At 45.6% G+C, this 27,837-nt stretch overlaps 1 protein-coding gene across 1 annotated transcript in view; it reads left to right on the top strand.

Moving 5' to 3' along the window:
* The window catches only part of galnt17 (polypeptide N-acetylgalactosaminyltransferase 17), a 451,348-nt gene that overhangs the window by 100,011 nt on the left and 323,500 nt on the right, over window positions 1–27,837 (top strand). The window contains exons 3-4 of the mRNA XM_038814051.1: window positions 17,539–17,705; window positions 20,005–20,179. Of these exons, the coding sequence (XP_038669979.1) occupies window positions 17,539–17,705; window positions 20,005–20,179 (342 nt within the window). The remainder of the gene's footprint in view (window positions 1–17,538; window positions 17,706–20,004; window positions 20,180–27,837) is intronic.

Here is a 27,837-nt window from a genome sequence, read left to right as displayed (position 1 = left end):
AATTCGCACCCCTAAGAGAAGGCTGCTCCAGCAGCAATACTGGCTCCTTGATGCAGGTGGAAGTGCTCAGATAAATTAGGATCTGCAATACAAGTGTTGACGCTGTCGTAAACACCGTCACGTTTCACGATGGCACCAACAGGCCCTCAGGAGCAGCAATTCTGAGCCCCTCAGAAGGCCAGCACGGCACTGGAGTGACCCACGCTGCTCCATCTGCCGATTCCGGTGTCAAATGGGCGCGGCAGTCTGCATGTGTGGGCTGCGACCGGTGCTGTTGCCACGTGCACAGTGGCTTCCTTCACCAAGCTGGCCCCGACGCAACATGGCGTTGGGCTACAGGGACCGGCGCGGCACAAAAGAGGCCCCCAGCCCGAGAGGCCGGCCTGCCGATCAGTAAGCCCTGATCGTGGGCCTGGCCACAGTGGAGGCCCACTCCAGGGTCGGAACCCCCCTACTCCCTCCCCAGGCCGCTCCCGGAAGTATGGACGCCGAGGTCCCGCCGGGTATAACCACACACGGACGGCGCCGGGGCAGCGTCGTGCGATTCGCGCCCAGCCCGGCGATTCTCCGGCCCGGCATGGGCTGAGAGAATCCCACCCCAAATCTCTATCTAGCCAGCAGCAATACTGGCTCCTTGATGCAGGTGGAAGTGCTCAGGTAAATTAGGACCTGCAATACAAGTGTTGACGCCATCGTAAACGCCGTCACCTTTCACAACGGCGCCAACAGGCCCTCAGGAGCAGTGATTCTGAGCCCCTCAGTGGGCCAGCACGGCACTGGAGTGACCCACGCTGCTCCATCTGCCAATACTGGTGTCAAATGAATCTATCATCTGTATTTGATTTGCTTGGCTGTTGAGGAGAAGGGAGGAGAGAGACTCTATGCATTTCCTGCTGCAGACTTGTGTTGCAGGTCCTAATTTACCTGAGCTCTTCCACCTGCAGCAAGGAGCAAGTATTATTGCTGCTGGAGCAGCCTTTTCTTAGGGGTGTCTGTAACTGGGAGACTACGGATTCAAGGACCTATAGAACAGTGTGTTTTAAACATTTTTTCTTGGGACCCACTTTTACCAACTCAGGAATCATGGCGGCCGACCTTCACGCATACCATTTGTGTTTACCTTTAATGCGATGGGTGAGCCTGCCTGGTCCTCGTGATCTCACTTGCTTTGTCATTCAGTGTTGCATTTCTATGAAGCTCTTCAGCCGATGATTTAAATTCTTGTTGCTCCCTTTGAAAAAAATCAGTAGGTTTGTTCTCAAACTTGCCTTTGAAGTTTTGAGGGTTTTAAACACATTTGCCAGTACTTCCCTGCATATAATACTCAGGGGCTTTGCATCCTGATTTGCACTGGCACAATGAACAAAGTCATAACTCAAGAAGTTTCTTTGCACTTCTTTGTTCCGGATTTCAGTGTTTTCTTTGTTGGCTATTCACCAAAAGCCCTGGAGCTCTGTACAGAGCTAACACTAGCACTGCTCTGTCCTGCCCTGGACTCTTCTGTGCAGCTCTCTCTGGCAGATTCAGTTGTGAGTTCCTGGCCAAGAGATACACTGCCTGTGTCTCTGGCCCGCCCTTATAACAAAACAATCCACCTTCAGTTCTTCACAGTTCCTTGCCTTGCTTGCTCTCAGCTAGACAATGGAGGAATCTCTCCTCCATGATTTTGCGGCAAAAGCACAGAGGTACAGGGCAGGTGACACCAGTGTATGTGCTGGGTGAGTGACCTGTTTTCTGCCCCCCACATCTGGCGAGAATACTGCATTATTCCATTTCAAAGCCATTCGCGGCCAGCATTCTCAACTTAATAGCGGACCACAGCCACTGCGACCAATCGCTCCGCGACCCTCCCAGCACCCACCCGCGGTCACAACCTACACTTTGAAGAACCCTGCAATAGAGAGTCTAAGCCTGGAAGGAGAATAACTTTGGACATTTGGGCGGCACGTTGGCACAGTGGTTAGCACTGCTGCATCACAGCTCCAGGGACCCTGGTTCCATTCCGGCCTCGGGTGACTGTCGGTGTTTGCACTTTCTCTACGTGACTGCGTGGGTTTCCTCCGGGAGCTCCGGTTTCTTCCCACACTCCAAAGATGTGCAGGTTAGGTGCATTGGCCATACTGAATTGCCCCTTAGTGCCCAAAAGGTTAGGTCGGGTTACTGGGTTACGAGGATAGGGTGGATGCCTGGGCTTAAATAGGGTGCTCTTTCCAAGGGCCAGTGCAAACTCGATGGGCCAAATGGTCTCCTTCTGCACTGTAGGGATTTAATGATTATCTGAAAAGAATGTCTAACATCGGAAGGTTGGTGCCTGGTGCTCTGTGTTGAGAGGGGGGAGAGCTTCATTTTTTTTCCCATTGACTGTGTTGAGATGGGGGGAGGTGAAGAGAAGACTTCAATTTTGGACTAAAGCTAGGCCACTCCTGGGCTGAAGATTATCTCTTTGGCCCCTTGGCTGCTGGATGCCCGCCTGCACCCCCCCCCCCGCATCAAGGCTCAGGCCTCTCAGTCCAGCCACTTGTCTCCTGTGATGGTGCTGCCAAGAGCTGACAGAGTGTAGAGAGGTTGACCCAACTTGGATGGTGAGATGGAGGAACACACCATGACCCCTGACCTCGGACGTGGCTGTAGCAGCTGAGAGCTTACCCTGCGTCTCGAAATTCCATGATAAACCCGTCCATTGGCAGGTCACGTCCAGCTCCCTGTCAGGCAGACATATCGCTGAAGGAGAGAGGAGCATCGCTCTGTCCTCAGTGCAAGTCATCATCGTTCTCCTGCAGAGTCCGGCCAATGGCTTTAAAGCCCTGCCCACGGTATCGGGATTCATCATGGAAAACTACACTACTGCTAAGATAGCTGTCCCCACAGTTGGAGATATTCTCACCCTTAGTCCTGTTCGTCGCCAGCTTGAGTCTATGAGGGCATCCCTAGCCCGATGTCCCATCCATGGCCCAAGGACCTTCCTCCTCCTCTGCGGACTGCCCCTTCTTCTCCACCTTCATACTCACACTTCAGTGGGATTACCGAGTAGGCAGGCTAGATTTTTCCCATGATGTTTATTCACAGCTTTTCTCGCAGTTGAAAGCAGACATCACACCTTTCTATATTAATATCTATTTCATTAATTTCCCTTTGTCTCGAATGTTCTTACTTTACTAATTAGCAGAGTGTTGTTTTCACATTGCAGCAGAGAGCTTTGAGGGCAGTGATTCCTGTCAACACGATTTGCTTTCAAAGAATTACTGCAAAATTCTAAACACCATCACCCTGCCAGACATGCTTGCTGTGTTCTTCGTGCTGTCCCTGCTAGGTTTTATGGGGTAATTGGGGTGTCATCTAATTCACATGGGACCAGAGGGCACCTAAATCACAAAAGACATCGCCATTATCCACCTTCTCATGCAGCTGCAGGGATTGGTTGTGAGGGAGGGGCTGTAGGGTAGGCGGGTTGCAAGCAGAACAAGTTGGTGTTGGTGGTGAGGGTCCCTCAACAGAATACTGCTGGTACCCTCTATGTGGCCCTGTTTTATTCTCCATGCAGGCTGCTGAGAGCTGGGGCCTATATCCCCTTTGCCACTTCTTCTTGTTTCCATTTTTACTTGCCTTCTCCTCCCTTTCCTGTACTCGTCACTCGTGCTGACATCAGTGTGAGTGTGTGTGTCGTTCTCTCTGTTCATGGGTTTTGTTTTCAGCGTCCCTCTCTTTAAGCTAGCCTGTTGCTGAAGTAAAGCTATGTTTATGTGAAATCTGGGAACAAGTAAGTATTGAGTGATTATTGTTCTAGCCTAAGGAAGGACCAGCTTTGAATTGTACAGATTACAATAAATGCTGGAAGATTTTCCATGGACTGTGATAAGCTACAAACATTTCTTATCTGTGCATCTTTGGCTAGCTAGAGGAAAAAATGGCAGCTCAAAACATATGAAAACATATTTTAAATGATTCAATTGCTTGGGTTCCGACATTTTTAATCAATTGATTTTCCTCAATATCTTTTGTTAGAGTTCTGATTATTTTTCCACCCTGGTTTATAAACCAATCAGCAAAGTGGGCTGCCTGATCTGTGATGGACACTGGTCTCGTTATTGGTATATCAGAAATAATAATAATCTTTATTATTGTCACAATTCCCGTACCAGCCTCCCCGAACAGGCGCTGCAATGTGGCGACTGGGGGCATTTCACAGTAACTTCATTTGAAGTCTACTTGTGACAATAAGCGATTTTCATCTTCATTTTCATTTCAAGTAGGCTTACATTAACACTGCAATGAAGTCACTATGAAAATCCCCTAGTCGCCACACTCCGGTGCCTGTTCGGGTACAGAGAGTGAGAATTCAGAATGTCCAATTCACCAAACAAGCACATCTCTCGGGACTTGTGGGAGGAAACCGGAGCACCCGGAGGAAACCCACGCAGACACGGCGAGATCGTGCAGACTCCACACAGACAGTGACCCAAGCGGGAAATCGAATCTTGGGGTGGGATTCTCCTCTACCCGGCATACCGGCGCCGAGGAGTGTCGTCAACCACTACGGCATCGGGCCACCCGGAAGATGCGGAATCCTCCGCACCTTCAGAGGCTAGGCTAGCGCCGTCGGGGTTGGCGCCACATCAGCTGGCGCGGAAGGGCTTGGCGCCGTGGCAACCGGCACTGAAGGGCCTCTGTCAGCCAGGGGGGGTGACTGCCAACGGCCCCCGACCGCCGCGACGCGATTCCAGCCCTCGCCCAAAAACCGGCGCCGGAGAATTCGGCAGCCGGCGGCATGACTGGATTCACGCCGCCCCCCGGTGATTCTCCGACCCGGCCCGGGGGGGTTAGGGAATGCCTCCCCTGGTCCCTGGCGCTGTGAAGCAACAGTGCTAACCATAGTGCTACCATGCCGCCCATACCATGATCATATATGTCTCCCGATTTAGGAGTAATCTTAATGATAAATTTGCTGCTTACAAGTAAGAAACAATGTAAGAAGCTAAGCTGAAAGAAAACTCACATTTGGGTCGTAAAAGCTTCTGACTTGGCATTGGGTCCATTCCCCAGTTGAGCTACTTCAGCTCATGGTGATAATGCTCATGACTCCTTTAATGTCTTGGATTGGTTTCCAGCACATTTTCTCCAATTAGTTTGGGCTGACTTTGACTTTCTGAGAGTTGGGTTTTTTTTCTCCCAAAGCTTAAGGAGCTCCACATTATATCCAAGGCGATTCATGGAGCTGTTGACAAAATAGAAATAATGAGATTAATTTTTCAAGGCTACTCATCACTAGCAGACCCTTACACTCAGTGGGAAGAACATGATAGCAGTGCTCTAATCAGCAATAATCTCACATGTTTTGTTGCCAGTGAAGTCCTGATGATAGGCTGGAGTATTCCAATATTTAACCCTGTGTATAATATTATCCCAGGAACATGACACAGAACTTAGAACTTAGAACAGTACAGCACAGAACAGGCCCTTCGGCCCTCAATGTTGTGCCGAGCCATGATCACTCTACTCAAACCCACGTATCCACCCTATACCCATAACCCAACAACCCCCCTCCCATTAACCTTACTTTTTTAGGACACTACGGGCAATTTAGCATGGCCAATCCACCTCACCTGCACATCTTTGGACTGTGGGAGGAAACCGGAGCACTCGGAGGAAACCCACGCACGCAGGGGGAGGACGTGCAGACTCCGCACAGACAGTGACCCAAGCAGGAATCGAACCTGGGACCCTGGAGCTGTGAAGCATTTATGCTAACCACCATGCTACCCTGCTGCCCCCACAGCTTTGCAGTTTTTACCCTTCAACAATAGTTCACAGACTAGCTTACATTATGATTTTCTTTTGTTTGTGGATGTAACAATTATGGCATTGCTTTGGGTACATCAACAATAACTTGACTTGTTTAGCACCTTAAAAGCTAGCAAAATGTCTTAAGATGCTTTACGGTGATAGAATCAGACAAAGGTTGATATATTTTAAGCAGTGTATTAAAAGGGGAGGAGAGGGGAAGAGATCTGTTGAGTGAAATCCAGAGCTTAGTGTTAAGACGGTTGAAAAATGGTTGCCAGTGGTGAGGCTAAGGTAAAGGATACACTGATATACAAGGACAATGTATTATGTCATGCATAATGCATTGCTCATAGGTTTTAAAGGAGAACATGGACTAATAGAGTGAACCACCTGTCCTCTCCATGGATGTTGTGTGTTTCTAGCATCATCTGTTCATGTATTGTCCTAATGTAAAGGTACATTTACCTGAAACTTGGTATGGCCCTGTAAAGCCAATTTCAGTGCTTTCCGGACGCCTTTTAGAAGGACTTCAGCCCATTCCCACATTGATGGTTTTATCTGATTTGCTTGCTCTAATGGCCAACTAGCTTCCTAAACCTAACTCCTAAATTCTGCTTTCTATATCACATCCCACATCTGGCTTATCATCGCACATCCTTCTTTGCTGATTTAAATTGGTTCTGCGTCCATCACTTTGCTCAAAAGTCTATTGTGTGGCACTGCTATCAAATGCCTTTTGGAAGTCCATGTATATCACATCAACAACATCAACCCTCGCTGTGACCTCCTCAAAAAAAACCCCAGCAAGTTAGTGAAACATGATTTTCCCTTAAGAAATCCATGTTGGATTTTCTTAATTTGCCCGCATTTGTCCATGCGACTATTGATGCTGTCCCTAATGATTGTTTTGAGAAGTTCCCCCATCACCAAAGTTGAACTATCTGGCTTGTATTTGTAGATGGGCTTATGTTTGCACCCTTTTTTGAACAAGACTGTAATGTTTGCAATTCTCCAGTCCTCTGGCACCACCCCCGAATCTGAAGAAGACTGAAAAATTATGGCCATGTGCATTCATGATTTTCACTCTCATTTCCCTCAATATCCTTGGATGACTCTCACCCAATCTTGGTGCAGCATCAACTTTAAGGACAGGCAGCCAATCCAATAACCCCTCCTCATCAATTTTAAACCCTGCTAGTATCTGAATTACCTCCTCTTTCACCATAGCCTGGGTAATATATTCTTCTTTGGTAAAGATGCAAATTACTCATTTAATATCTCAGCCTCCATGCAAACATCCCCTTTTTGCTCCCTTATCAGACCTTTACTACACTTTAACTAGTTAGATTCCAATAGAAGATTTGGGGATTCTCTTTTGTGTGAGCTGCTGTCTCATTTCACTTTTTTTTTGGTTCTTCTATTTGTCTTTTCACCCCTCCCCCCCCAAAAAAAAAAACGTTTTATATTCGTCTGGTTCTCAATTGTATTTTCCACTTGACATCTGCCATCAGCATACTTTTTCTTTCTTACGTTAATTTATATCTCTTTTGACATCCAGGGAGAGCACCATTTGTTTTTCCTTACTTATGATTTCGAGGGAATGTATATTGACTCTGCCTGAAGTATCTCTTCTTTGAAGTTCAGCTACTGTTTTTCCTACCAACCTTTGTGTGATGGCTTGAGACATACACTGGAGGCTTCCAGTAGGTTACAAGGGGGTTTATTAAGGAAAGGCAAAGGCAGTCAAGTAACCGGCACAGAACACCACACAACAGATCTTAACACCCCAGCTCCCTGGTTCACACTGCAAGCAGGGCCCCATGCAAACTCCCCATTGGCCGGGGTCCGTGTGCTCCTGCGCAATTGGCCACAAACAGGTCACATGATCCATGGAGCCCCCTCACTTAAAGGGAGTTGCCACACTTTGACTCCAGTATATTTGGCTAAGATCCATTCTTACCCCATTTACATTTGCTTTTCCTCAGTTAGTTATTTTTACCCTGAATTATTCTTGGTCCTTTTCCATTTTCAGACTAAACCTTGTGATACAGTGATCTTCACCCCCAAACTATTCTCTTCCTAAAACTGGATCCACTTGGCTCACCTCATCTTAAGAACCAGGTCCAGCCGTGCCTCCTTTTTTTGACTGGATACACGCTGTTGTAGAAAATGTTCCTGAACACACTTTAGGAACTCTTGCACCTCTCTGTCATTACCTTGCAAATGTGTTCCTTCACATTCTTCCCACTAGTTAGACTACACAGAGCAATGTAATCGCACCTTTCTCCTTTCTTTAACTGTAGCCAAGTAGATTCTGTCCTTGATCTCTCTAGGGCATCTTTTTCTATTTTCAGAGCTGAAATGCTCTCCTTAATCAGTACTGCTACCCCTCCCCTGCTACCCCTCCCCTTTTCTTCCTTTCCTGACTTTCCAGAACACGTTCGTTCCAGAAATATTTATCACCCAGTCCTGCTCTTCTGTGAGCCAGGTTTCTGCTATAGCCACAAGACCATGGCCAGAATTTTACATATAAAATCTGGGTGCGTGCTCGACCTGGAAGCCCATGAAATCACGTGAGAATTTGCTGAGTGGGTGACCCAACATCATTGCGCCCTCACGTGATATTTCAGTCAGCGGGTGCGTGCGTAAGTTGGTAATGTACCCGCCGACAAGAAGCCATTTGAAATGAATTGAACACCAATTGAATGCAATTTTACAGTCTGTCTGCTTTTAAAATTGGTGGGCTGGCCCATTGGCTAGGGGCTTTTATGGTTCAGCTTCAACCTCAGTTCAAGGCGGAATGCATGTCAGGGCTCAAATAAAATTAGCAAATGTGTCTGGGGACTGGGGTCTGTGTCGGATTGTGCTGCCTCGACAATCTTGGTATTGTTTTTGACTGCTATTTTTTACAGATTCGCAGCACCTGAACCCCTAAGGGAGCAAATTGGAAGTGCCAGCCCGCACATTCTCTTTTTTTGGTACTCACACTCTTCCCACCCTCCCCAGCAGCACTCAGCCTTTTTCAGAGCCCATTTACGCTGGATGGTTATTAATTGGCCGGCCAGCGTTATCTCGTGTTAACAACACAATCTCGGGCGGGAGTTTCACACTTGCTCCATATTTACAGTGCCTGTACCTCACTGTGGTGGTATGGATATGATCACTGTCAATGGTGCAGAGCACTGGCTTCCCATTGGCTCTGGCTGGTCATGTGCCTCTCGTCCGATTGGTTGGGACTAGTCTTGTGACTGCTCTCCAATTGGTCGAGAGGCAAGTAGGCCCCGCCTCCGAGGTGGGGTATAAGTACCCAGAGTTCCCGGTAGTCGGTCATTCTTTGTAGTCGACCACCGGGCTAACAACTAGTTGATTAAAGCCACAGTTCGGATCCTAAATGTGTCTTGAGTCGAATTGATGGTACATCACTCACTAATCGTATTACTCTGGGCATTCACATATATGCACTGTAACACTGATTTGGATTTTATTTTTTTCTCCCCTCTCCTGATTCCACCTATTATCTTTTTATTTGTTACTCTAGTGTTTTCTGCCTCTCTTAGTGCTCTCTGCACCTTGGTATTCTTCTCTGATATTATCTCCTGTTCCCATGCACATCTGCCAAGTTATTTTAAACTCTCCCCAATAGCATTAGCAAAATTCCCCGCAATCTTGGCTCTACTTTGGTGTGACCTGTCCAGTCTATACAGGTCCTATCTCCCCACGGGCCACTCCCAATGTGTCAAGAATATAAAGCCCTCCCTCCTACACCATCTTTCTTGGCATGCATTCATTAAGTATGTCCGAGGCTGAGATAGACAGATTTTTAATCAGTCAGGGAATCAAGGGTTATGGGGATAAGGTGGGAAAGTGGAGTTAATGATTACCATATCAGATCAGTCATGCTCTCATTATGGAGACGACTTGATAGGCCTAATGGCCTGCCTCCGTTGCTACATCTTATAGTCTAATGGTCTTTATCCTCCTATTTTTATACTCAATTGCGCATGGTACCAGATCCAAACTGGAGATTACTACTTTTGAGACCTACTCGACCTACTGAGCAAATTTCCTACCTAAATCAATAAATTGCTTTTGCAGCACCAGATCTCCCTTTCTGCCTATGTAATTTGCACCATTGCAGAAACCCCAAACTATCCAAGCACCACCTATCGCTATTGATCTTCGAGTCATACTTATACCCTCCTGTACAGCTGAGCCATCTATGGTGCTGTGGACTTAGCTCTGACTGCACTCTCCAGATGAACCCTCATTCTCATTAGTTTCAGAAATAAACATTGGTTGGAGAGTGGAATTCACTCAGGGGACCCTTTTTGACTGTCTGGTGGTCACTTATTCCCTCGCTGCCTGCATACTCTTACACTGCAAGGTGAGCACGGGCACGATTTAACGCCAAATAAACAGTCCCCTTTTGGCTGCAAATAGCGTGGAGTTTCTCGGCGAGAACGATCCTGCTGTCAAATGCGACTTTGGTATTTTTTGGCCTCAACGAGGAATGCCCTCCCGAGGTCACACTTATCTTCATTTCCTGCACTAACGAGCTGAGCTTAAATTCTGCCCCGATCCTCTGACCCACCGTGGCCTCTGGACCCCCCAATGCCCCAATTTACATGTTAGGGGGTCCTCGCAGCCCCTATCACACCACCTCATAAAGGCAGGGCACCCCAAGCTCGATCCCTGGCATGGACAGGCTGGAAGTGCCAAAGTGTCTACGTGGTGGCAGGAGTGCCAGGGTACCACCCTGCCCAGAGCCCGATTACCGGGGATCTCCATTGGACTGGGAGACCCCCCTTCCCAGATGCAGTTATGCTTGATCCATGTTTGTGTGCCATGGCGAGGTCTCCCACGCGCAGGCTTCAATCAAGGGCACTGGGGTAATCCGGTGCACACATATTTAAGTGAGCCTAACTGCTCACTTAAATATGTAAATCTAGATCCCGCCCAGCAAGGGCGAGATCCAGATTGCGACATCTCATTCGAGCTTGTGAGGCGTTCCGAGTGTTACAAATCGTGCGAGCGACATCTCGTGAGATTTAACAGCCTCGCTGCGTCAACAAGTCGGGTGCAATGAGGCCATTCGATCGCACTTCCAATCTACAAAAGTGCTATGGATACTACCTGAACTTGATGGCTTGATTTATAAGCAGAGGCTGGATAGACTGGGACTTTTTTCCCTGGAGCACAGGAGGCTTAGGGGCGATCTTATGGAGGGCTATGAAATAATGAGGGGCATAAATGAGGTAGATAGTCAACATATTTTCCCAAAGGTAGGGGAATCTAAAACTAGAGGGCATACGTTTAAGATGAGAGGGAAGTGATACAAAAGGGTCCAGAGGGGCAGTTATTTCACACAGAGGGTGAACGAGCTGCCAGAAGCAGTAGTACAAAGCATTTAGACAGTCATATGGGTAAGATGGATATGGAGAGATATGGGCCAAATGCAGGCCATTGGGACTAGCTTAATGGGTGGCATGGATAAGTTGGGCCGAAGGGCCTGTTTCCATACTGTCAACACTATGACTCTACCCATGAAGCTCTCAATCTCATGGATGTACCATCGTTTTTTTATAAATGTTTTTTATTCAGTTTTCATGTTTTATATTGAACAAATTACAAATTGTTAGAGAGAGAGAAAAAAAAAAACACGCAAAAATTAACATATATATTTACAGGTGAGCATCTTCGTAGTAATAACTGTGGCCTCCCCCTTTTCGCCGGCATACATATTTTACATTCCCCAACATGTTTATTGGCATTTATTTAGTTTGGCTTTGGGCCTTAGCTAACCATCAAACCCCCGTAACGAGCCCGTAGCCCCCCCCTCTCCGCCGGCTACCTTCCCCCGACTATTCTTCCTCTTGTACGTTGGCCACAAACAGGTCCCGGAACAATTGCATGAAGGATGTACCATCGTTATACAGTTGCTCATGTTCTGAATTGGGCAGCACAATAGCACAGTGGTTAGCACTGTTGCTTCACCGCGCCAGGTCCCAGGTTCGATTCCCGACTTGGGTCACTGTCTGTGCCGGGTCTGCACATTCTCCTTGAGTCTGCGTGGGTTTCCTCCAGGTGCTCCAGCTTCCTCCCACAAATCCTGAAAGACGTGCTGTCAGGATACTTGGGCGTTTGAATTCCCCCTCCGTGTCCCCGAGCAGGCGCCGGAATGTGGCGATTAGGGAGCTTTCCACATAATACTTAATACTCCTTACTTGTGGTTATAAACCTTATTTAATATAAAGGTAAGATTCACCAGCTACTCCATTGTTGCTTATTATTAGTAGTTAGTGTTTTAAAAGTTTTGAAAATTCCCAGTGGTATAGATTTTGTCCCTATGCAGCAATACACACCAGTCAATCAATTTATGACTTTCCTTTGAATTTGCCGAATCAAATTTAAACAATGATTGCTCCGTTCTGTATGTAACTAAATCAGAGTGGTGGGATATTTGTATTCTAGGATATCCTAGTTACTCATTTTTGGGATATGAAATGAGCGATTCTCTTTCTATTGAGTCAGTCTGAGAATAGTTGGGAGAACAAATTGAAACGCTTTGAAATTCCTGAGGGAGAGGGAAATGGGTTTGACATTTGCAAGAAATCATTCATATTAATATAGGCTCCCATAATGACAAGACATTTGAGAAGAGCATTTCATTGTTTTTTTTCTTTGGCTAAAGGTTGGCTTAGAATTGCAATTCAATAATTGCTTTTTCACTCCAGGAGTTTGGCAGCAGAATTATTAGTCTGTATACTCACATATATTGTCTGGATTTACTTACTTTTTTTTGTTTTCAGTACATTTATTTGATGGCATAAACTCAAAATGCCGTCTGAAGGTGTGATGCTGCAGGGCTACAATTGAGATTGGTGACTCTGAAATGGCCTGGCAAGCCATTCAGTTCAAGGGCAATCAGTGATGGGCATTAACTTCTGGCCCAGCCAGCAAATCCCCACTTCCCATGAATGAATAAAAGGGCTAGGATTGAGGGTCTTGAAGATGTAGAAACAGTGATCTAAGATATGAATAAATCTGGAGCAAAAAGGATAGGAAGTAATTTTTTAAATGTTTATGCTCCTTTTCTGCTGTTCATTCATTTATGTTATGTAATCATGCTGAGCAAAAGTCAATCAGACAAGGTCAGTACCCCAAGGACCAAATGCTGCTCTCCCCTTTTGAGAGAGAGCTGACTGATGGTGGTTTAACCTGAGGGTCACCACACCTCAGGCAAGGCCTTCAAGGAAGGCCTCAGCTGGTACGGGCATTGAACCCACGTCACCCACCAGCCAACTGAACTAACCGACCTCCCGGTCAGTACAGTAACTGGATATTAATAACACATCACCTGATGATGACCCATAGGAGGTTTGATTGCCAAGTTTAGCACATCATGTGTAAACATAATTCCTATTAACGCTGACTGTTTCACACTGAGTCATCACTTGGATAAAATTGGGCAAAATATTTTAGTAAAGATCTTATTTGGAATTTATTCTATAATCTTTGGATCCCAAGTCTAAATGAAAAGGAATAAACTATCAGTACATAAAAACATTCAACAATACCTCACCTTCTACTAACATAATTACTGCTTCAGTCTCTGTGTTGGAGTAACCTGCATTGAACAATGTTCAATGGATAATGAAGGAAGCATCTCCAACTCCCGTATTCAAACTGATGTGAAACACTTACCTTGACTGAATATGCTTTCAGTTGATTGCCCATATTTGAAGCTTTACTACGTGCCCAGAGATAATGGAATATAAAACACTACACAAGCCAGCCTCAGCTGCCTGTGATTCATTGCATTATCAACCTGAATTTGGCAATTAATATCTAAAGTTGCTGATGTTGATTTCAGGTTGGATGGATCTCTTGCTACCATTTTATCGGTAATGCCCTCCATTATGATGTTCTGGCAGGGTTTTGCCCAGTGCATTTAGTAAGTGGTCTAGGCTAAGCAAGGTGCTTAAAATGAACATGTATAATTGTTCATATGATATTATTGCAACTCTTCCCCCTCACTGAGTGGATAGCTCGTCCAATAGAAATTTGAAGTTAATAAAGTGTTACTCCCCCCGCCCCCGGTGAAGTCGGCATAAATTATTCATATATTCATATCCGAAAGGGGGAACTATTTAAAAGATGAATAATTAATTAATACTGTAAACATTTGAAATGCATTAATGGCCTATAGCAATGAACAGTTAAAGTTTGCTGACACTGTAATAGTTTTCAGGCTAAATGAGCATAATGTTAGCCTTTGACAATGGTGTAAAAGAATCTTAGAGTTGGGTCAGGATTTTTCAGTCTTCATCGCGTCGGGTGGGTTCGGCAACAGAAACAAGATAAAAATACCGTGAGAAAGCCAACTTGCATTTTACGTCGACATAAACATGTGACACGATGGTCAGGGACAGGGCGCATTCCCCATATTCAACATAATTTGCATTCATTGACATCTTTCCCCTATCATCCCACTCCCTGGCACTCCCCCTGGCATTAGGCATTACCTGGGCAGTGCCATAATCATTGAGTTATTAAGTTGCTGGCAGGACGGGTGAATCAGGGGCCACCCTGCCAGTGATACATGATGGGACCCACTCCTTGATGTTTTTTCTCCCCCTGCAAGTCCTGCACTATATGGCGGGGAAAGTTGCAATTGCTGTCGGCAGCTTCAAAGCCACATTTCCCAGCCTTTGCTGATTGCTGGTAAAATCTCACACTTTGTTACACACTGGACCCAATTTTCCTCTTTGTTACACACTGGTCCCAATTTTCCTCTTTGTTACACACTGGTCCCAATTTTCCTCTTGATTGAAGTGAATGGAAGGGGAATTTGCCCTGGAATTGTAACAGGCAACCAATTTGATATTGCCTATTTTGCATTATGCACCAAAGTTAAAATGACCTCTGTGCACTTCTGGAATGACAAGAGCTGGTTCTTTCTGACAACTCAGCTTAATAGACTTCATACAGTTTCTGCTGCGGTGTGACAATTAATATGGATTTCAAATTTGCCCCAGTTTCAACTAAAACTTTGAATGAAATATATTCTCAATCTGATGTATCATTGGTTATGTCATTGAACAATGAAAGCTATGGGGCTGGATTCTACGGTCACCGACTCCGAAATTGCGATCGGCCGGAGAATCAAAGTTCCCAATTGAATTGGGGACGACGCTGCTTTCGCGATGCTCCGCTTCCTCCAAAGTAGCTCTGTGAGTACGCTGCGCCACGTATCGACGGCCTCAGGGCGTTGCCGTGCTCCACACCCAACCGGCCTAGTTCCCGACGGCGCGGGACACGTGTTGTCTCAGCTACGCGGGAACTCGGCATGGCGGCTGCGGACTCAGTCCAACGCCGCCACAGTTGGAGGAGGGCCATCCGCGGGGGGTTGGGGGGGCGCTAATGGGGCTAGGGCACTGTGGGGGGGTTTGTCCGGGGTGCGCGAGCCGGCCAAAGGGGGGACTATTTTGCGGGCCAGGTCTGTGAGTGGTCACCACCATGTTGCATGGCGTGGCCGCTGCAGGTCGCTGCCGTGCGTATGCGTGGCCACGGACCTGGCAATATTCCGGGCCGTATCGGCAGCTAGAGCTGGGTGCCCAAGAATCAGAGAATCCAGCCCATGGTATAAGATTTGTTTCCATAGCAATAGGATTCTTGTTTTCCTTCTTTATGAAAAATGTAGACATTACTGTGTCCAATGGATAGAAGAAAATCCTTTAAAAATACAGGTTTTCCTTCTGGAAAAGCAAGGTGAAGTAGTTGCAGCGGTGGCAAAATATTTTGCTAATATAAAATTTATGTTAGTTTTTTTCCATGCAATTTGAAGTTGGGTCCAGAGAATGCTCATTGTAAATGAACTGGGTTCTTGCGTGTGTGAAAATACGTATTTGTGTCTTTGAAGGGGAAATGAGAGGGAATCAAAATTTCTGGGTGGGTCACGATTCCGACATCATCCATAATTCCAGATTGGGAAATTGGAAGTGGCTATGGAGGGACAATTGTTGCAATCTTCCCAGAGGCAGCCAATTAAGAAATCACCTCCAGTCTCCTCCTGTTAAGGACAGTGGATGGAGCAAAGAAGCAAGAGGCCCAATACGAGGACTTGTAGCAATATTCAGCCTCAGACCGAGAGGTGAATGCTCCTGAAAAGGAGAGTGGCCTACATGGACACTTACTTGCGCCTCAGTCCATCGAATTAAAAAAATATAGCAGGGTGGAGGATAACTCATCTGGAACTCACCTGCCTTGTAGTCCCTTGATGTAGCCATTTAACGCAGCCTGTGGTGGCTTGTTGACCTCTCAGCAAGAGATTGCCTCAAAGAAATTGGCAGGCTTCACACTCGGTGGTGGAAAGGGGAACTTTTGTTGCCTTCAGAAAACATGATGGGGAGGTGCCAGCGTTGGACTGGGATGAGCACAGTAAGAAGTCTTACAAGACCTTATGAGGAATTAAAAATGGTGACAATTCACAAACTGCTCGTCCACCCATCTGGAGCTTGCAGATTTAAATTGCAGCCCATCTTTCATACATTTTTTTCAATTTACATCTCATGCGGATTCTTCTCGGTAAAATGTTCTTTTTATTCAGTTGTCTACTTCCTGTGGCTGCCCAGTGAAAAGTATGTCTGATTTTTCATGCCAGAGTATTTGCAGAAATGTTTCATTAAGTACAAAATCGGCTAGGTTATCACAGAAATATTCAATTTGCAAAGTGTCCTTATGTCTGTGGCATCATAGAATCCCTACAGTGCAGAAGGATGCCCTTCAGCCCATCGAGTCTGCACCCACCTTCTGAATGAGCACCTTACGTAGGCCCACTCCCAAGTCCTACCGCCATAATCCCAGCTTTGGTCAGTAAAGGGCTATTTAGCATGGCCAATCCATCCAACCTGCACATCTTTGGACTGTGGGAGAAAACAGGAGCACCCGGAGGAAACCCACGCAGACACAGGGAGAATGTGCAGACTCCGCACAGACAGTTATCCGAGGCTGGAATCGAACCCCAGGTCCCTGGCACTGTGAGGCAGCAGTGATAACCATTGTGCCACTGTGCCGCCCTTGACCTGCACGCCCAGCATTTTGAGACTTAAGCAATAATAGTGCTTCAGAAGTGACACATCCTATGAAACTGTCCATCACTTGGAGTCATGTTCAGAATTAAATGAAATACCTTGCCTCATTAAAACCTTAACACTCTCCTGAGATATAGTCAGGCAGTCATGAAACAGTTTGAACCATTGAGACACCCCACTGAGTAATTTGTTACGCTTAACTACCTTCCCTCTTCCTCCCTCAGCCTTTCTCCACTGCCAACCCCATAAAAATATGAACGTGCTATGAATGGGTGAATTGCTGCTTTTTGTTAGTTTTATTTTAATCCAAAAGTCAAATCTATATGACTCATCCTTCTGAGTGATTCGTAACGAATTTTCAAAATCTTTACATGCTAAATCTTTGCTTCCCTGTATTATAACGCACATGGATGTAAATCATCTTACTGAGTAAAGATGCCCTTCACAGCTTGCAAAATAGGAGTATTACAATCTAGATAATAATGCAGTAAAGTACAAATCACCAGGAAGGTTGTAGCTCGTGAAATGCAAATGTGTAGCTCATGAAATGCAAATGTCTTTGTTTCTTGTGTAACATCGTATTTATAGAGTTGGTATCCATGTGACTGTGCGGGTGATGCTATTAAAAGATCAACAAGCCTAATTTACATTTTCTGTTCCTCAGATGCAAAGAATTGAGTTACCCCAAGAACCTGCCACAGATTTCCCTCATTTTCATCTTTGTGAATGAAGCTCTGTCCGTCATTCTCCGCTCTGTGCACAGTGCAGTAAATCACACGCCAGCCCATCTACTGAAAGAAATTATCCTTGTGGATGACAACAGTGACGATGGTACAGTAATCTTCAAAACATGCGGTTGCGTAATTGTATACGCTACAGGCTTGCCTGACCTTGTGCCCATCTATATGTTCCAGGGGTATCTGAAAACATTGGAGCCAATTCATCGTATTCTCCTCCCGAGGGATCAGGGCATCATGGGTTTGGAAAGCTCTCTCCAATCTCTTTCCTCTGCCTCATGCTGTGACAACCTTATCCTGCAGCAACATGATTAAATAACGATACAGCTAGCAATAGAGGAGTGTGTGTTGAGTGCAAAGACAGAGGTGAAATGAGAGATGTGAGAGTGAAGGAATGCATTTGGAGCATTTTGCAAGTTGTTTCTGTGTGTTTGGATAGGTGTGTAGCACAGGTTCCTTTAAACACACTTGAGTGTAAAAGTAGAGTGTATATTACTTCATTAGTACAAAGTCTGTAGTGGTACCTATGGTTGAAAAAGAAGGAAGAAAAATCATTGTGTGTGCTCAACCTCACATGGTGAGGTTGTTGGTTCTTTTTGTTAACGAAGGGAGATGTTAGGAAAGTGGATCTGGAAATGGGATCAAAGATGTAGTGGGCAATTTAGGGGTTAACAGACTGAGGGTAAAGCTGCTATGACTGAGTCAGAGGTATACGCCTACACCTGGTCTGAGATACATTGTCCCATTCAGACTTAAACTTGTTAATGGGAATAAACATGATACCCCCGTTCAGCCGGGGTGATTCACTGAAGATCCATTGTCCTCTGAAACACTCTGATCCACCAGGCATTAGCCTATTACAGAATCTGATGGCCTCTTTTGTCCATAAATTAGATGTTAATTGCAGATTCATAGTATGACCCTGTTCTTTTGTGTAAAAGGCAGTGGGTACTCAAAAACTCAGATAGCGATGACGAGTTCAAGTCTGGCACCCGCAGGTCAGAGCCATTGTTTGAGGGGTTGGGCGGTGCTCAGAGAGAGAAAAGAATCCTGTTCGAATATGTGGGGGGAGAAGGCTTTCGAAAGCGACCGAGAGAGGTCATGAAAGGTTGCCAATGAGAGAGGTTTTCGGAAAGAGGTCTGAAAAAGCTTCACTACCAACAGGAATATGTTCAGTGTATGTAATTGTCAAATTTGCCTGCATGTGCAAGTGGAGCACAAAGCTGTATGTCATGTTAAGTGCTGTTCGAAAGTATTTTTATTCCAATTTTCATCATTTTATGTTTTTACAATAACGCAGAACACACCCAACACATTAAACCCCCGACAAAACAAAGCCCCCCCCCCCCCCCCCCCCGCTTAACAATCAACAGTAATCAGTTCTCCAAAATGCCCAAATGAACATACACCAACTCTTGTGGAACCCATCACTCGCTTCCCTAATGGCAATTTTCAACTTTTCCAGGGTTAATAACTCCATTAGGTCTCCCCACCATGCCAAGGCACAGGGTGGAGAAGCTGACCTCCACCCCAACAGTACCCGCCTGTGAGCAATCTGCGAGGCGAAGGCTAAAACATCTGCCCCGCACCCGTTACATGCTGTTTAAAGGGAAATCATGTGTTCGGGTTAAACGATACATGTAAGCTGTTCTTGTTAGGTTTGAAGTTTAAATATTGTTTTCTTTTGATTTAATAACATTTTGTTTGTAAAAATGAACAAGCCCCATTTCTTATGCAAATCACTCCTCGAGCGATCGATCTTTCTGCACAGTCTTAGCATTTTTTTGAAAGTGTTGCGGCTCCAGGTTCAGTATCTTAGCCACTGTTGGGATCTGATCAGGTGTCCGTAAAATTTTCCTGTATTGCTCTGCTTACCTGAGAATGAGAAAGTTGCAGCGCCACCTCCCCCAAACGGCATGGCTGACTGCTCTGCCAGGCTTGGAGGATCGTTGTACTGTGCAAAATGCCTCTTCTCTTAGACCTTGTCTAAAAAAGCAATGGTGTCCTTCTCTGAGAAGTTGACTCTTCTTATTATCCCACCCAATCTGCCTGCTTCAGGGGTTTTGTCTGCTTTGCCATCCTACTGCCAACATAGAATAAAGATGTTGGTTACAGATGCAGTGGGACGATTTGAAAGAGATAAGTCTCCCAGAGTTGAGAAAAGCAGGAGTCTGCAGAATGCTTCCCCGCACTTGCACCATTATTGCCGTCATGTTGCTTGGAGGGTCAACGACTGACACTGCATTATGAATTGAGAAATCCATGGGTGAACAGTGTAACTTTCTGGTGCAACTACAGCACAACTGGCATTGAGAAAATTCAAGCATTGAAAACAATCCTGTGCTAGTTGCTTTCCACTGATTTGGGCTGTGTTTCTTTTTGTCATGTTACAGAAGAACTAAAGGCCCCATTGGAAGAATATGTCCACAAGCGCTACCCTGGTCTGGTAAAGGTGGTGAGGAATGCAAAACGTGAAGGCCTGATCCGAGCCCGAGTCCAGGGATGGAAAGCTGCAACAGCATTAATCACGGGGTTCTTTGATGCCCATGTGGAGTTTAATGCAGGATGGTAAGTGGATGCCCAAACAATAGCGAGCACGACTCACTTTTGATGAAATAGCATCACTCTTAAGTCATGTGGAGTGGAGATATTCCTTTTAGCATCAACATCTTCCCTACCTTCATAAGGGTGTAAGGTCAGTTCGGAAGGTGGGTAAAAATGTGAGCATTTTCCATGGCTCGTGCTTGATGGTGCTAGCGCTTCATCACAATGTTTGGCAAATGGACTCTGATTGCTAGAGGCGTTGCCATGAAGAGTGCATCAGGGAACAGTTAACTGTTCAACCTTTGACCTGCCTGGTCTGATTTTAAACAAAACTTCTCAGTGCAAGATGAAAAGCTTCAATTCATACCTCCTTTTTCAGCAATACTCAAGTGAAGCAATATATGTTCAGCTGATGACATTATGAATTAATATTTTATATAACTAATCATAACAATAATACATTGAAGCCTGAGAACAACAGAAAATGTAGCAAGCTCAATATGAGTGCAGCAACCAAGCACTGGACTAGATCTTGACTTTGTGATAGTGCAAAATGGGTGATAGCGTATCAGCAGTTCATTTTTACATCGTCCCCGATTTGAATTTCCATCAACAGTGATTTTTCTTCTTTATTAGTGCTCACTCTGCTTGTGAGATTGTTGTAATGAATCAAAGGAATTTCTACCTGAAAGAGTGTTAAATGTTCAGCACAATCTGCGAGACAGGACAGTAAGGGCAAAAAAATCCATTACCGTCAATCAGAAGGGACTTACATCAAGTGTCTGTCACGATTGTACCAGATATTTGAAAGATCATTTTGCTAAATTTCACATCCCCGCGTTTTGTTCATAATCCTATCCGTTGCCCATCTCCAAATAACTTTACAATTCTCTTTTAAAATTAGCTTCCATCACAATTTCCAATGCAGCATTTCTGATGCTGGCAACACTCTGAGTTAAACAGAACTCTTCTCATCTCCAGTCGAGGGCCGGAATTCTCCGTCTGTTCATTCCAGTGAATGGAGTTTTATCTGAGCATCAAAAGTCTCCATTCTCGCTGGCAGCATTGGTGGGGCGAACTCAGATCGGAGAATTCCGGGCTAAGTCTTTTGTCCTTTATTTCAAATCCATGACGTTTGTGTGACATGGGCCTCTGTATTGGAACATGCGATATTGCCTTGCTGAACTGCATAGCTCAGTCTGCTGTTTACCATCTGACTAGCAGCCGCGCAGGAGCTCTGCAGAGTTGGAGGCCTCCATCAACACTACTTCTGCTTCAAATTGGGTACCATCAGGGCAGCACGGTGGCTCAGTAGGTTAGCACTGCAGTCTCACGGCGCTGAGGTCCCAGGTTCGATCCCGGCTCTGGGTCACTGTCCGTGTGGAGTTTGCACATTCTCCCCGTGTTTGCGTGGGTTTCGCCCCCACAACCCAAAGATGTGCAGGCTAGGTGGATTGAACACGCTAAATTGCCCCTTAATTAGAAAAAAAAAATTAATTGGGTACTCTAAATTAAAAAAAAAAAAAAAAATTGGGTACCATCACCTACTGATTCATCTCTGATTGCCTGTCTCACTTGTGAAGTCAACACCACGGGAAAAGTGATTGTTTTAGATATTTGAAAATCATTTTGCTAAATTTCACATCCCCGTTGTGGTGATATGCATGTACACATTAATGTATATACTCATCTATTGATGTATATAGTTATCTATACGACCTCCAATGAGCAGACGGCGATAGAAATCCACCATGTGGCTCCACAAATCCAGAAGTTGGTAGTAAGTCGTACGAGAGGGCAATTGCATTAGATGTAGCTCCAGGAGAATCCAAGCACTTATTCGTTACCGTTTGTATTATAGTTATCTTTCCAAGTGTTCATTTTTTCAATAAACTATATTACTGGTCAAAGAACTAGAAGTTCTGTGTGCATCATTACCAATGCCACAACACAGAACATAAGACCCCTGTTATAACTCTATGCATTTCCCATCTTCAAATAACTTTCCAATTCTCTTTTAAAATTAGCTTCCATCCCAATTTCCGATGTCGCTTTTCCAGCATCGGTTTTCAACCCACCGATCTCTGTGAAGGAATACCTCTTTGACTTTGATTCTGGACTCTGAAAACCATGTAAAACAATTATTACTTCCATTATTAACCTACTGACTAGAGAGAACAGATTTATTTATCTGTTCATTCTAAACTTCTTTGATAACCTTTCGTTAGGTCACCTCATAGCCGTTTCTGTTCCAAGGAAACCCATTCAAACATTTTCCAACCTCTCGTCATAGCTGAAGTCTTTCATCCCTGTTAACATCCTGGTAAAATCCTCTGTATCCTTTCGAAGGACTTCCCGTTTCTCCTGAAGCATGGTGCACAATATTCTAGCTGAGGCTGTACCAATCTTATATAAAGATTGCAAATTTTCTCTTTGTGTATATATTCTATTTCTCCCAAATACCAAATGTGGCTTGTAGCTACTTTATCAAACTGGTCCCATCACCATTAGGAATTTGTAGAAATTGGTGCCAAACTTTCTCTGTTGATCTACACTTATTAAAATCATACCATTTATAGTATGCTCTATTTCCATTTTAGTGATCCCAGAGGCAATTACTTCACACTCATCCACACTGAACTCCATCTGTCATGCATCTGTCTATTTCACCATCCTGTCTATGTTATCCTACTGCCTATAATTACCCTTCACATGATCAACTACTTTGCAAAATATTGTGTCATCTGCAAACTTTATAATGCTGTTCCCATACCCGAGACGCGGTGGTTTATAAAAATTTAAAGAAGTAATGAACACAAAACTGACCCTTGGGGAACAGCACTGCAAATCATCTCCCACTCAAACAAAACACCAATCCTTCACCTCCCTCTGTTTCCTGTCACTCAAGCTGTTCAGTATCAAGAATGCAATTTGATTCTAAAAGCTTCCTTCTTCTTAACAGATCCCTTCTCTATTTCACTTTGTTGAAGGTCTACTGAAAGTCCACGTGATATACATTTGTTGCATTACCCTAATCAACTTGCCCTGTGACTTCACCAAAGAATGTAGACATGAATTGCCGTTAACAAATCCATGTTGTCCTTTCTGGTTTCATACATTCCTTTCCAAATGAAAGCTCATTTTGTCCCTGGTAACAGTTAACCACAGCTTACCCGCTATCCATGTTAGGGTGACTTCTTGGTTTACCCCTCTACCTTTCCTTCAATAGTAGTGCAAAATTAACAACCCTCCAGTTCTCTAGCACTACTCCCATATCCAATGAAGATTGAGAGGTTGTGACTAATGCCTCCCCAATTCTACCTGTACTCATATCAGTAGCCAAGGATGTATTCCACCTGGACTACATAACTTAGTTCAGCAATGCTAATTTTTTTAAATATGTATGAGGAACATGGAGGGTTAACTTAAGCGCCAATAATTTCTTTTAGAGTACCCAATTATTTTTTTTTCCAATTAAGCGGCAATTTTAGCGTGGCCAATCTAGCTAACCTGCACATCTTTGGGTTGTGGGGGTGAAACCCATGCAGATACGGGGAGAATGTGCAAACTCCATATGGACAGTGACCCAGGGCTGGGATTCGCACCTAGGTCCTCAGCGCCATAGTCCCAGTGCTCACCACTGCGCCACATGCCGCCCTTTTAGCACCACTAATTTCTACTCTCACCCCCCCGTCTGCAATCAGAAAGGTGTTTTGATTTATTTCCTTCTCTATAAGCAGTGGCATATTTCCCAACCCCTCAGTTTTTGAGGAATTCCCGCAGCAAATTTATCCTCAAAATATGAACAGAGGGTCTGCATTCATACAGTAAAGAGATGGATAGAGGAAGTAAGATATAGAGTAGAGAGACCCCAAAGAAAAGAAGTATTGGGCATGATCCAACGGTCATGCCACACTGAAATTGGAGCAAGACACAGCCGGTAAATGCCGGGAGTGGCCTTATCCGGGTTTCCTGAAGGCTGTTGCGCCTCGCTAGATCTGGTTATGGCGGGACCCAGTCTCAAATGGCTAAGTGGATTTAAGAACCCACTTAACAGCGATGATGCTAGATCTAACCAGCTTCTGGCACACATGGACAGTGCCACCTAGGCACACTGGCACTAGCAAAGTGCCTGGGTGGCACTGTCAGGCTGGCAGGAGCACTGCAAGGGTGCTAGGGTGGCAGTGCCAGGTTGCCCAAGTTCCAGGCATCACTACAAAGGGTCAGGGCCTGAGGAGGGTCATGCCCATGAAAGGGGGGTTGAGGAGGTTATGAAGGTGGAGACGGAAAGAGCAGGTATGAAAGAAACTACCCAGGGCCCGAAAAAGTGACTAAGTGTAGTTAGATAAAGGTGTGGAACTCGCCAACGGAACCGGGGAGAAACTCCGAGCAAAACCCACCACAAATGACACTTAGAAACCTTTCCATTAAATTACGTCCCTTGTTTACATGGGCTTTGGAGTGCAGAATCAAAGTCCAATAAGGTATTCTTTCACAGAGATTGGTGGGTTGAAATTCAATGCTGGATAATTCACTTTTCACGTGGCTTCACACGATGAGAGAGGCATGTAGAGATGGATCAGTCTGTCGATGATGTTACTCAACTTCTAGCAGAAGCAATACAGATGGGGGGCCAGGTTTTCCACCTCTGCAGAGCTCCTTGCCTATGAAGCTGATCTTTGCAGTTCAACAAGGCAATATTACTTGTTCCACAAGCCAGAGGCCCATGTCACTTGGCTCTCACCTCTGTACCAGGTCTTTGGTGAATGATGTGTATCCATTGTCTGGATACCAAAAACTGTTAAATGTATTGACCATTAGGAATTGAAAGGAAGTTTTGTGAGGCCTTTATCTTAGCAGATACTCCCATCTCCTTCTGGCCAGCCTGGGTTATTAAATGCAGATTGCCTTTATATGATCTGAGTGATGTTGGGCTGTATAGTCCACAAGGGACGTTAGTGGTTCCTCACAGATAATAAGGAGCACGTTTTCCCAAATTTAGCTTCTTTTCTTCGGGGATCACAGTCAGACAGAAGTTCAGCCATTTTAAAGGTTTATGTTCAGTTTTAACATTTTCAAAAAAAATTGGTCCTATCTGTATATAATTTATAAAATGTAAGGTGTGAGATCTTCATCCCTCACGTATGTCCCTCACATCTGTCTGCCCCACTACTATTCTGGCCCTAATCTCCCTCGTTACATTTAGAGGAACCTTCACATCCATCATCCGTTTCCTTGTGAAGCCAAATGCAAAGTATTAATTTCTTTTAAAATTAATTCTTGGGATGTGGGCTTCACTGGCTGGGCCACCATTTATTGCCTATCTCTAATTGCCCTTCAATTGATTGGCTTGCTAGTCCATTTCAGAGGGCATTCCAGAGTCAATCACATTGCTGTGGACCCGGAGTCTCATGTAGGCCAGACCGTGTAAGGCCGGCAGATTTCCTTCCCTGAAGAACGCTAGTGAATTTCACCATCTGCCGTGATGTATTTGAACCCAGCTTTCCAGAGGATTTCCCTACATCTCTAGAGTATTATTCCATTATGCCACTACTTGGCCATTAATATTTCAGTCATGCCCTTTGTATAACGTGAAGGTTTCTCTTTGGATTAGGCTTCTCTAACCTTTTCGGAGGGGGGGGGGGGCACATGTCAAAATGTTTCTCAGTTCAGGGGCTGGGCAAATTTGTAAAGATAAAGTTTGCTGCGACATTAAACATGAATTATAAAAATAAACTGAGATATGAAAGGAATCAACTTGCTGAGCAAAGGGACAAAGAGTAATAAATAAAGATGAGTATTAGCATGTAATAAGTGTCCGTCAGGCTCACTCTCAGTCTCAAGGTGCGCACTCAGTCACCCTCACCCAGTGTGAGAGTGGGTGAGAGTTAATGATGGCGAGTGTGTGGGTGAAAGTGAATTAAAAAACATGATACTGGGACTTCCGGTGGTGGTGGTGTGATGAGCAGATGCACAACAAGTGGCTCTCCTCCCAATCAGACCCAAAATGGTGAATTTTCTGAGATTTCTGGCCCAAAAAGCCACCCAAAACCAGACGGGGCGAACAACAAAGAAGTGGGAAGGAAGATGCCGGCAAACAGCAGTTCAAAGAGTCGATGAGAAGGCAGAAGGGGCGGAAAGGGGCACGAGCAAACAGACCTTCCAGCAGACCCACAAGGCGAGGCGGAAGCCTCGGTGAACCAGGAGCTGGGAAGACTGGCGACCCGCACGGTGGAACAGGAGCAAACGGCGACGTATCCCCACACCAGGGGACGGATGGAAGAGTTTCCTGAAAAAGGAACTGGCCGCCATGAGAGAGGCGATTAAAATGGAGTTCTGGATGGTGGTGAAGAGATGGTGACGGAAGCGATGGCCTCCCTCCAGCACACGATAGAAGGCCTGGGAAGAAGATGGATGCCCAGGAAAGAGCGTTACTGGACCTAGAAAAGGCATCATCGGATCAGAGCAATAGGATCATGGCTCTGGAGGCTGGTGAGGAGGTTGGTGGCGGTCCAGGGGAACTTGAAGGGGAAGGTTGAGGACCATGAAAACAAATCACGATGGCAAAATGTCCGTATCGTGGGCTTACCAGGGGACATTCAGTGGTGATCCAAAGGACTACATTGCCCAAATGCTGGGCAATCTGTTTGGGAGGGACAGTTTCCCCAGCTCTCCAGAACTTGACAGGGCACACAGGTCACTCCGGCCAAAACCCAAAACTGGGGAACAGCCGAGAGCAATAATCGCGAAGTTGCACCAGTACCAAAACCGGGAAAAGATCCTGAGGTGGGCACGAAAAACAAAGTCGTGCACGTGAGAAGGACATAGGATCAGGATGTATCAGGACATTGGGGGGGACCTTGCAAAAAAGAGGGCCGGTTTTAACGGGACAAAATTGGCGCACTATAAGAACGGGGTGAGGTTCAGCGTGCTGTTCCTGGCCAGAATCTGGGTGACGTACCAGGGGAAGGAACACAACTTTGGCACCCCAGCGGAGGCCGACAAGTTTGTAAAAGTGAACAATTTGGAGAGGGATCAAACGCAGCAGCGGTGAGGGCAGCGGGAAGAAAGGAACGCAAGTGGAAGACAGAATGGGACCAGGAACAACCTCGTGGAGTTTGTGTTTGTGCGGGACTGTGCTGCCTCGTTCTCGGTTTAAAGCTGTACGACAGAGAGGGAAGGGAGTGAGAATAGGGGAAGCAGGCGAGGGGAGAGGACAGGAAGGGAGACAGGCAGACAGAATGGAGACAGGGTTAAACCATCCCAGAGAGGGGAGCCACCCTACTAGCAGGGAGGGATAGCATGGGAAGACAGGCAGTAAGGGGGGCTGTGGCGCACCTCTCAGGGGAGAGTTGATATGCTTGTGAGCCCTCACATAAAAGGCATCTGTAACCAGCCTAATGTATTTGTGTGCGGCTGACTGGTGCCACTCAGATCATCGGTGCCATCCTGAACTGAGCCGCTATGATTAGGCACCTGGGCCTTCAAGAGTCTCACTGGCACATTTCTCCTGACATTTACCCAACCCCTCCAAATCTTTCATTAGGTATCAGGGCAATTGAGTAGATGCATGGGACCCATGCCTGTATCCTTGTGGGACATCTCAAAGACAGACCCCCCCCCATCATGATCTGAGATGGGGTGAATGAAGATAAGACTTCACCATGAAGCCTTGCATTGGA

Source organism: Scyliorhinus canicula, chromosome 12 (genome assembly GCF_902713615.1).
Source record: "Scyliorhinus canicula chromosome 12, sScyCan1.1, whole genome shotgun sequence".
In the NCBI taxonomy this organism is placed as follows: Eukaryota; Metazoa; Chordata; class Chondrichthyes; order Carcharhiniformes; family Scyliorhinidae; genus Scyliorhinus; species Scyliorhinus canicula.
Note: the sequence above shows the minus strand (reverse complement) of the source record. Positions and strands in the feature narration are given on the sequence as shown.